This window comes from Misgurnus anguillicaudatus, chromosome 15 (genome assembly GCF_027580225.2).
Source record: "Misgurnus anguillicaudatus chromosome 15, ASM2758022v2, whole genome shotgun sequence".
Lineage (NCBI taxonomy): Eukaryota > Metazoa > Chordata > Actinopteri > Cypriniformes > Cobitidae > Misgurnus > Misgurnus anguillicaudatus.
In genome coordinates, this window is record NC_073351.2 from 24,630,001 (window position 1) to 24,642,093 (window position 12,093).

Below are 12,093 nucleotides of genomic sequence, written 5' to 3' on the forward strand. Positions count from 1 at the left end.
CTTACCTGTCTTTCACCTGTCCTGATAAAACACTGAACTTTATCGACAAAATAGACGACAAGCTGTTTTTTTGACGACTTTTCCAGAAAGTCTAATAGATTTAACAGTTAAGAGTGGTTTGGTTTTAATGGAAACTATGGTCTCTACGGGTAGCTAATGTTATTTAGAAGATGGGAACCAATAGAAAACGATTAAATCCTACTAGAATAAGACCAAAACACACTATATACACCAGTTTTGTAAACACCTGATGTTTCATAATGGAAACCATTAGAATTTGTCTTGCTTTTTCATCAGGGTAGTTTTATTTTCTTTTATTATTAATGACAGTTGACAAAATACAGTTTATAAAATATATACTGGCCATTGAGAATAAGACTTTTATTATTATTATTATTATTATAGTCACTACTATTATTGTTGTTGTGGTTACAGGAGTCGATCTGGGTGGGCCTGTGTAAAGAACACTATACTGTTAACAGTAGTTAATTCTTCAGATGTATACTATGATCAAGAAAGCATTCTTTCCCAACCATCCTGACCACAGATGTTTGACTTTGTAACTAAGAACTGTTTATTTGAACAACTGTGTTATATGGTCCTCCTTGCACTTATGACAAAGACGCGAGACAAATTACAAATTATATCAACAACCACAGATAACTGTAACGATCCTAATCTGATATGTTGCTTAAATTTATGCCTTGTTGAAAAACAACACCTTGGACTTTTAAGACTGATGTTACATTCAACTGAGAACACAATTGCCCGAATAAATAATATTGTATGAATCAAATGTTTGTTTAGTTCTATGAAACCTAAATATTAAAACACGAGTCTCATGTTTCACAACAAAGTGTTTTGTTGAGCAAAAAAAAAAAATCCCTGAGGTATGGTGACAATCTAAGATATGCTAGAAATGAGTCAATCTGACTAAAATGATTAAGAATAGGTTCTCTTAATCCTAACAACTGCTTTGTCTGATCTGAAGTGTGAAACTAGTGTCTCCTTGCCACCATATATAGCCATAAGAAGTTTTTGAACTGAAAGGTCTAAGCCTCAGTGAGTGCAAATCAGGAATGCTTGTGGAAATAAATAAGCGTCCCCACATTCAAGCAGAGGAACTCACATCCACAAGCATTTCCTGTGTATAGGATTCTTTTGGTTAGAAGGGTAAATACAGCGTCATCTGAAGGTCTGCAGAGAGAAAGGGACTACATCTCTCAATCTGCTGCCTTCATCTGTCCTCTTCACAGATGGACTCTTCAACAGACAGGACCATTATAAAACAATCTTCTTATAATTCTGATTTTTAAATGATTATTCCTTAACTTATTATTACATATTTTATATTATACATTAATTATTTTCAACCCAGCATTGGGTCAAAAAGGGATGAACCCAACCTGTTGGGTTAAATTAATCCAGAAAATGTATAATCCAATGGGTTTGCATTGTCCCATTCTGACGCAAGCAAGTTTGAAAATAATCCAGCATTTTGTAGAGTGTACTTGTTGCTAGTTTTATTGTTTATATTCTCACACTATTGCTATATCAAATACCCATAAAAGTCACATGGCTCTTTTACATACAGTGCTGAAGGGGATTGTGCCCTCTAGTGTTAATATGCAAAATGCAAAACTTTATATAATACCTCACACACTAAACCAGTCATGTAGATGTAGGCCTTCTGTATATACTTTTAAATGACAAGTTAGCATATCTGTGATACGCAAGTCTTTTACATTTTATCAATAAACATTAATTTCTCAGCCTACTACAAAGAAATAAAGAGGCATTGTCAAATATCTTTTCTAATATTTAGATCATTCTTAGTAACCACAAAAAGAGTCACACAGAAAGCAAATGTTTTCTTAGCAGCTTAAAGATGATGGACCACAGCAATGGAAGAACAGTGTAATAACAACATTCTCGGTTTGTGTATGGTCCTTCTCAATGGTTACATTAAAATAAACACGAAGAGGGAAAGATGATCTCCGTAAGTGTTTAAAGTGTAAAAAATTCCAGCCGTTGCTTCATCTTCATTTATTTTAACTGGAAATAGAGCGCACTGGCTGCGGTCAGAACCACAAGTGCTTTACTGTGAGAGATGCCAAATGAATGCACATGTTTCCTTGACTACAGAGCTGAATTTGATAAAAAGCAGTTGTCGAATTAAAAAAGACCAAATTTTTGTTGCACAAACATAAACATATCATTTGCCTGACTTAAAGTGATTACTCAAATCTGATTCAATCCTATTTTGTTGTATACGCAAACTGACAAAAACTTTTATTGATTCAGAACAGCACTTTGCCACATTTTATGTCAAAGTGTGTCAGACTTAAACTATGTAAAACTCTTGCAACATAATGATTTTGAAATCAGCACTTGGGATGATCTAGCATATCACTATTGCAATAAACCATTACTGTGAGTCTAGTCACAGAGAAAGAGTCTTATAGATCTGATACGGGGTTAAATCAGGAAGGAGAGAAATGGAGCTAATCTGCAAAATATCATCGCCCTTGTTCCACATGTAGTCAAGTCTCCAGGCAGCATTAAATCACACTATTTCAAGTGACCTGCATCAAAAGAGTTTTAATCTTTTTGTTTATTATATATTTTCACTCCTAGTGTAAACTAAACTCGGGCGTCCAAATATGCTCTCAGCGCTATGGGAGAGGTGGGGCTTTGATGAAGACTGATAGTCTCTCTGAGAAACTATAGCTGCTGCTAATCATGTTAAGTTTTCTGGAGCTATGTTTCATACAGTGTCATGTGCAAACAGGAGCACAAGCCCATAGTAAAAACATACAGCTTACAATAAGGTTGTATTTGTTAGGATTAGTTAATGCTAACATGAACTAACACTAAACAATACTTTTGGAGCATTTATTAAAACACTGCAAAAACATTTTTAAAAAAGTAAAAAAAAATATTTGCGTTAATTCAACTTAAATAGTGTTAGTTAACTTAAAAAGTTGCATAAAAAAGTTGAATTAACTCAAAATTTAAAGGGAACTTACTTTTTTTAAATTGAACCAACTTTATTTTACAGTGTAGTTGTAACTGTTAACATTCATTAATGCAGAATGAACTAACATTATCAAAGATAAATAAATGCTAAAACTCTACTAGTCAACATTTCAAGTGGATCAAAAAAGTTTATCAAAGTTTACCTACGACAAGAATGGGTATTAGGGATAGTTTTTTTTTATAAACCTTTATTAAAGGATTTGATCCACTTTGAATGTTGACTAAAGTATATTTTTAATTGCTAGTATTAGTATGTGTATTAGTATATTTTTGATGTTCATAAATGCAACCTTCTTAAGTGTTTTTCATAAAAATTATATTAAATCAAAGACAATTGCTTAAAGGGGACATTTCACAAGACTTTTTTAAGATGTCAATTAAATCTTTGGTGTCCCCAGAGTACATATGTGAAGTTTTAGCTCAAAATACCATATAGATAATTTATATAACATGTTAAAAATGTCGCTTTGTAGGTGTGTGCAAAAATGTGCTGTTTTGGGTGTGTCCTTTAACATGCAAATGAGCTGATCTCTGTACTAAATGGCAGTGCCGTGGTTGGATAGTGCAGATTAAGGGGCAGTATTATCCCCTTCTGACATCACAAGGAGGCCAAATTTCAATGACCTATTTTTTCACATGCTTGCAGAGATTGGTTTACCAAAACTAAGTTACTGGGTTTATCTTTTTCACATTTTCTAGGTTGATAGAAGCAGTGGGGACCCAATTATAGCACTTAAACATGGAAAAAGTCAAATTTTCATGGTATGTCCCCTTTAAGTCTCCTAAAAAGCTCAAATATCTCCTCCAAAGATCTCAACAAAATACTGAACTGTGATCAGATTTTCCAGGACACCATTTTGTAATTAAACATCAGAGATTAAAATATCTACACAAGATCAAAGTTAGGTTTATTGTCATTTTCCTCAGGGCAGAGAGAAAACTAAATTAAAGTTCCCAGTTAACACTTGTGCATCCATAGAATATAATAACATACACTCACCTAAAGGATTATTAGGAACACCTGACAATTTCTCATTAATGCAAATATCTATTCAACCAATCACATGGCAGTTGCTTCGATGCATTTAAGGGTGTGGTCCTGGTCAAGACAATCTCCTGAACTCCAAACTGAATGTCAGAATGGGAAAGAAAGGTGATTTAAGCAATTTTGAGTGTGGCATGATTGTTTGTGCCAGACGGGCCGGTCTAAGTAGTTTACAATCTGCTCAGTTTCTGGGATTTTCACGCACAACCATTTCTAGGGTTTACAAAGAATGGTGCGAAAAGGGAAATACATCCAGTATGCGGCAGTCCTGTGGGTGAAAATGCCTTGTTGATGCTAGAGGTCAGAGGAGAATGGGCTGACTGATTCAAGCTGATAGAGGAGCAACTTTGACTGAAATAACCACTCATTACAACCGAGGTATGCAGCAAAGCATTTGTGAAGCCACAACACGCACAACCTTAAGGCGAATGGGCTACAACAGCAGAAGACCCCACCGGGTACCACTCATCTCCGCTACAAATAGGAAAAAGAGGCTACAATTTGCACAAGCTCACCAAAATTGGACAGTTGAAGACTGGAAACATGTTGCCTGGTCTGATAAATCTCGATTTCTGTTGAGACATTCAGATGGTAGAGTCAGAATTTGGCGTAAACAGAATGAGAACATGGATCCATCATGCCTTGTTACCATTGTGCAGGCTTGTGGTGGTGTAATGATGTGGGGGATGTTTTCTTGGCACACTTTAGGCCCCTTAGAGCAAATTGGATGCCACGGCCTACCTGAGCATTGTTTCTGACCATGTCCATCCCTTTATGACCACCATGTACCCATCCTCTGATGGCTACTTCCAGCAGAATAATGCACCATGTCCCAAAGCTCGACTCATGTCAAATTGGTTTCTTGAACATGACAATGAGTTCACTGTACTAAAATGGCCCACACAGTCACCAGATCTCAACCCAAGAGCATCAGTAGGATGTGGTGGAACGGGAGCTTCGTGCCAAGGATGTGCATCCCACAAATCTCCATCAACTGCAAGATGCTATCCTATCAATATGGGCCAACATTTCTAAAGAATGCTTTCAGCACATTGTTGAATTAATGCCACGTAAAATTAAGGCAGTTCTGAAGACGAAAGAGGGTCAAACACAGTATTATGGTGTTCCTAATAATCCTTTAGGTGAGTGTATAAGGTCACACCACCGTGCAGGTTTAACTGATCTATACACCAATAAATAGGCCAAATGTACCAAAGGGTACTGCCCCAATGACAGCTTGGACCATTTTTTTTTCTGACAGCGCATATGCATATACATTGTTGAATACTACCACCAATTAGTATTTAACAAATAGTTAAATAGTATTGTTACTACTAATTGTCACATTTGTTTCTTTTTATTTATCTTTTAGAAACTTTATGATACTTAAATTACACATAATTTAGAAATAAATCTCCTGAGCTTATGAGAAAAAAAACTTCTAGACACACATGCAATGCAAAACAGATATTTGCTGTAGTGGCCAACACATTGCACCCCTGCACAGTTTAGGACCTAAACTTTTTATTAAAGGTGACATGAATGGCCAATAGAGGGATGGCAGTGTTAGTAGATATGTTGTTTTTCCCCATATGCTCACCAAAATCGGCACCCCTGCACATGCAAATAATCAGACTTGAGGTAAACCAGGTTTCAAATCATTACATATTTATATTTTATTACTTAATCTAGATTTTCACACTTTTTAGAGTTATAAGGATCAACAGATCTCGAATGCTCTGCATAACCACACTGTAAAATGTAATAGCTGAGCTTACTAAAAAGATTAAGTAAACTTAACTTATTTAATTAAGTTTGTTAACCTTACTTAGTTTAACTAAGTAATCCCAACTTTTTTATATGCAAACTCAAGTCAACTTGATTAAACTTAACAGATTAATTTAGCTCAACTTAAAATTTCAAGTATTTTCAAAAAGGATGACTGCACAGTAGGTGGCAGTAATGCTCCCAAGGAGTAAGTGGTGGCTTAACTGAGTGGTTAACTGAAGAAGACGACAACAGCACATGGTCAGATGAGAGCATGAGGAGGTAAGTTTGTGCTTATATATCATTTTTATTTTTTATTTGCTACGTTTTTATCGCAACATTACAATCACAGTTTGTAAACAGTAATATTTTGTCGGTAATAATAAAACTGATGCATGCTATTTGATCACAATTAGCAACTCAACAACTGCTAATCATGTATGTTTAAAGATAAACATTTTCGTTCAAAAGACATAAGTAACTAATATGCAGAGGTAGATTGAGTACAAATGTAATTATATAAAAAGTTATAGTTAAAGTTAGGCCTTATAGTAATAACTGCTTGAGTAAAAGTAAAAGTATGCAATGGAAAAACTGCTTAATTAGTGAGTTTATAATTCGTGTTGGTGTGGTTTATAATAATAAACTAAATACTTAGAACTGCTTATAAAAGGTAAAATAGCACATTTAAAGTAGGTGCTTTCAAAATTGTTACTCAAGTCAATGTAATGCAGTAAGCATGTTTCTACCCACCTCTGGAGAAAAAAACATTAATAATTTCATACCTTAAAATGCCAAGTTATGTTAAATAAGAGATGTGCTGTATAAAACGTTTTAAGTTTATAGAGTGAATGCTAAAAATGTTGTTTTTACAATTGCTTTTTAGTATCTATCAATCAATATACTATGTTAATTGTATATTATTATTATTTAGCAGGAGCTTGTTTCTTTGAAGAGAGCGCATACCCTTCATGGAAAGTCAGGTAATTAACACACATTTTATTTAGGGCATGTAAAAATGTTTTAAATCTTGATATGTTGTTTCTTTTGTAATCCTTCTTTCATATAGTAACGTTACTGTGGAGTACAACCAAGTCGCAAGCAAAAACTTCAAGCAAGAATTGTTCTCATCCCTTGCTAAACACGGTTTTAGAAGATTTTGAATGAAAGAAAAGTTTAAAAGCTCTCTTCAGTATCTAATAGTAAGTATTTTTGTTTGTTTGTTTTAAATAGTTTAAGTCCATTTGCTAACTTTTATGTAATCTGTTCTGACTGTTGATCTCAATGTTTTATGTATTATTTGTCAGAAGAACATCACTGATGTCACTGCTCGGTGGACGGTTGTTCTCCGTGGTCTTGCTATCCTTCTTGCGGGAGACACTACAGACTTCCTGAAAACAAACATGGTTAGTATTCTTCTCGTTTAATCAATATGAGATGTCCTAATTTTTGTGTTGGCATTTAATTAGCATTATTAAAGAAATAATGTGTAAATAGAAGATAATTAAAGGCACCAAGGCACATCCTTTTGTCTCACAATTCGATGCGTGAGCATGCTCAGGATTGGTTGAGCCTGTTTGAGTTCGATAAAATAAAATGGTGGGCAAGAAAGCAACTGAGCACACATTTAGTGTAAATAAAGTAATATTTTCACTTTTGGTTGCATTTCTAGCGAGAAATTTGTATTGTAGTTTTGGACTCTTTCCCCGCCATTGAGTTATTCCGTCAATTAAGAGAATCAATAACTTCTGATAAATGCTGTGAATAAATGAAAACATAATTTATTTGCCAGGTAAAGGTTTTATGCCAATTACATAACCAATTCAAAAATTATAAAGAAAGCAAAAAATCAAATATTTAAAGATCAATCTGAGATGTATACCTGACAGTAGCGAAATACATCAACATGACACTATGGGTTTTGGTTTATCGCATTATGAGTGAACAAAGCTTAATACAGGTGTTAACAGTGTGTAAACCGTTTTGAGCTGTCCACTTTCGACTACATTCAGATGTATTCAAAACAGTTTAGAACCGCTTAAACACGCTGTAACCCGTATGCTGGAAATAATTTTGACAGGTACAGTTTAATAATACACAAAATTAAATCAAATGTCTTTTAATAACATATAATGTTATAGTTACAAATGATTAAAACAAATAGTGTGTTTGTGACATTTGAACGTCTTGTCTTAAAACTGAAAATAAACAGGTTTTCCTGTATTTGTTAAAAATAAGCTAATAAAATAGTTCAAATAAATATTTAATGTTGCTTACCTTGAGTAAAATAGCCACATAATAAGTGGGATAATGCACAGACAGCAGGTTGTTATCATGAAATAAGCCCCTTCAGTTTGATACAAGACCCTCTGCTTGACACAGAGTCCTAATCACACTGTTGGGGATTATTTCTGCAAAAACAACCTGCTGCCTATACAATATACCTTACCTATAGAAGAGTTGTCTAACAAGATATTATTAATTAAATATGTTCCAAGGATGTTTTTGCACCACCAGGAAAGAAGCTTCTGCTGAAAGGTCCAAATTATTATTGGCAATTCCAACCGAAGCACTGTTATAAAATTAAGTGTCACTTCAAAAACTAGTAACATCACCTTGAACAGTTTAAATGTTTAAATGACACATCCACTTTGCATTTGTTTTATGAGAATGTATATTAATATTGCGTTTCTATCTTATTAGGACTGTGATGGTGACCCACCTCAACTATCAATAGGAATTCTCAGTCTGGTGCCGGAGGACAGACACATTTCTCCACATGGTTTACAGCAATTATTTGGTAGGGTGTCACAGCCATGGATGGACTTGAGAAAGGATCACATGCCATGTGTTTAGTTTTTGGACTGATCGTTGTTTTAAATATGGAGTACCTCTTCACAGCTTATTTTGAGTTGATTCACAGGGTTTTTCTTTCCCTGGGGCACAAATCACTAAAGTCAAAACTGCCATCACTACAAAACATACTAATGTGAAGTAGTGTGTTTTGTGTGAAACAAGTCCGTGTTACTGTAGATCTGTTGCATTTTGGGTTTTTTATTTTTTGTCAACCTGGATACAAGTTCCAGAAAAACTCAACTTTAATTGCTGCAAAACTTTGATGTTTTAGTTAAGCTGTATTTTGCGTGTTTCTGATGGCAGAAACAAGACTGTTACTGTAGGTCTGTTGATGCAATTTGTGATTTTTTTATCAGTCACATGCCAACCTGGATACAAAACCAAAACTGCAGTCACTAAAAAAAACTAGTTTTGAATTTGTTTGTCAAGGTGTGTTCATTGTGTTTGTAATAACAGAAACAAGACTGTCTTAGGTCTATTGTTGCATTTTGGGTATCCAGATTGATGGGTGACTGAACACTGTGTGTGTGTGTGTGTGTGTGTGTGTGTGTGTGTGTGTGTGTGTGTGTGTGTGTGTGCGTGCGTGCGTGCGTGCGTGCGTGCGTGCGACAAAAATGTTTTACTTTGTACACTGTTAACATGTTTAAAATAAATGTTTTAACCTCATTTTGTTGCTTTTTGGCTTTACTCATTTTTGTTAGTTCAGCTTACTTACAAATGTAAGGCAATCAGTTTCCTTATATTTACAAGTAAAGTGAACAACAAAAAGAAGTTATCTCAACTAATGGTTTTAAGTAAAGAGTACTTAACTTTACTTGATTCATAAGTTTAGTCTACTTGTACTGTTAAGTTTTGACAACTTAAAATCAATACTCTACCTTACTTGATGAGTAAGTTTAGGCTACAAATAATATAAAGTTTTGCCAACTTAAAAGCAATACACTAACTTACTTAAAATTATGAGGCAATCAGTTTCCTCACTTTTTTAAGTAAACTCAACTTATTACATTTTACAGTGCATTTAAGACTCCACGTGCTTCTGTAAAGACTTATTGTAGAAGCTAATGGAATAGACTTCTATCAAATGTAAAACTTGCTTGAAATGCCATTACGTCATATTCACTGATGATTGTATGTTTACATATATTTTCAGATCCCTGACTGGTTGTAATAAGAGGTTAGCACAATAAATATCTCTCACTCGCACATATGGCCGCGCACGGTAATTGACATGATTACTTATGTGACTCACACCATGAAAGTACAATTTTTGAGGGAATAACATAAAACCATTTGGAAATAAACTTTCAAGTGTTGTTCTATGAGCCAAAATAAATATTATACATATAGCCACCATCTCTGTGGATTATGCACCAGCTGGCGTTGATATGGTCATTTTCCTCCACATGAACCAAAGAATTTAAATTGACCGGCAGCTGCTGAATGAGCACATTTTATTCCGAATTTCCAAATAGCCCACCCTTATCCTTAAACCAAAACCAAATTCGACATCAGAAATTCATTACTGATGACCAACTGCAGTATTTCAGGTGTTTTCTAGTAATGGCAAATTCTAAGTACACCTGCACTTTTTTAACCAACTGTGTAAATTTTTAAATAATCTCAAGACCGACATGTGTTACACACACCTAGGTATCGTATTAAGTAACACAGGTTATCCTCAAAACAATTGGTTCTGAAAGCCAGATGTGCCAACCAAATGTTGTCTGAATGAAAATGTTTATGCGTGTCTACACGTACCTTTATAGTTAAACGTGTAAGCTCTGTGAAGGTTCCCAAGACCCATTAGCGTGGGCAGGTTGCCCCTGTCACAGACCACCCGGCTGTCTGGTTCACACTTAACCTAGGGGAAGAAACTTGACTCCTTTTTAGCCTCCCAAAGAGGCCTTTAAAAGTGCATTTAGAGGGCCACTCTCTCCGGACTATAGCCGGCCCGCCAAACATCATACAGAGATACACAAACAATGTGTGAGACTACCAGAGACTAAATAACAAAGAGAAACTGAATGTAATTATTAATACAAGAGGCTCTCTATGTGCGTGAGATTATAGGGGTCTGAGATGTAACAAGTAATTACAAGGGTCATTGTCATCCAAGATCAGAACCATCTGTGACCGTTTGTGTCCCACAATAAAATCTGATCTTGAACCCAGTAGCACTGAAAACCAAAAGGTTATAAATGTAAAAGTTGACAGAAATAAGTTGTGTTGAAGCATTGCATTAGCAATATAGTTTGTCAGCATTTATTAATCTTGGTCAATGTTAGTTGATGCCATTAGTTGTTTGTGTTAACAGTTACAACTTTTTATTTAAAAAATGTACTACAGGCTGAACTTAAAGAGCACCTATTGTCCGATTTACGTTTTTACATTTCCTTTGGTGTATAAGTATTAGTACATGTTAATGATATGCAAAAGGTACATATCTGATCCCCAACGTTAATCTCTTTTCTTGGACTACAACACACACACACACACACACATATTGTAGGCAACAGTTTACTTCCTGGGATTGGTGATGTAGACAAGGCCAACATTATCATAATTCCTCCCGCTTCTGACTCAGCCTGTAAGTTAACTCCTGTAAGCATTGCATTGTGACCGAATCTTTTAAACATGGTAATTATCGTCACATTTCCGGCTGACGTCAAAGGTATTCAGGCCAATCACAACAAATAGAGAGCTTTTCAAATCTGTGCATTTCAGGAAGAGAGTGAAATCTGGGCCTACAAAAATGTACGGGATGTGGAAAATAATGTATTTTTTTTAGCCATAAACCACGCAGACACATTTTATTATGGGTCAGTGATGTGAAGTTAATTATTTTGTGTCCGTATTGATAAATGAAATTTTAAAAGTTAAAATTTCAAAATAAATTTGCAGATTACTTGCATACATTCTCTTTTTTGAGGACCAAGTCTAAAATTCTGGTTCTGGTTTTATTACATTTTGAAAGAATATTTGGTGGATAATTGCAAAAATGTAAATGTGGTGTTATCGATCTGTGTCAACTGGTGTAACTAATATTTTTTAAATTAAAATATAAATATATTCATAAAAAATGTGGAATAAAATATAATCATCTAGTTTGGTGTAATATTATTTTTTTTTACATACATTTTTACATCATTTTTCAAAGATTATTTAGAAAACATAGCTGTTCAGCATATGTCAAGACAAATATTACAAAAACACATTAAAATTCACATTTAGAAATAACTAATAAAATGATATTTAACTTTTTTTATGATTACACTTACATGCCATCAGGGTGAATAAATATTTAATATTTCTAATTCTTTGGCACAATTGACATTTTCAGGTCTGTCCATGCAGTCTTAACTTTCATAAAAATGGTGCAAATG

The 12,093-nt window shown here is 34.5% G+C and overlaps 1 protein-coding gene and 1 long non-coding RNA gene across 2 annotated transcripts in view; both read left to right on the forward strand.

The window, feature by feature from the left end:
- Window positions 1-846, forward strand: part of foxl1 (forkhead box L1) — a 2,270-nt gene extending 1,424 nt beyond the window's left edge. The window contains exon 1 of the mRNA XM_055174877.2: window positions 1-846. This exon is cut by the window's left edge and continues 1,424 nt beyond it. Coding sequence (XP_055030852.2) covers window positions 1-74 — 74 coding nt within the window. The 3' untranslated portion in view covers window positions 75-846.
- Window positions 847-5,944: 5,098 nt separating this feature from the next.
- Window positions 5,945-9,532, forward strand: LOC129447384 (uncharacterized). Its single transcript, XR_012357731.1, has 5 exons — window positions 5,945-6,133; window positions 6,786-6,834; window positions 6,921-7,053; window positions 7,162-7,257; window positions 8,555-9,532. It is a non-coding gene; the product is annotated as an uncharacterized lncRNA (long non-coding RNA).
- The last annotated feature ends 2,561 nt before the right edge of the window (window positions 9,533-12,093 follow it).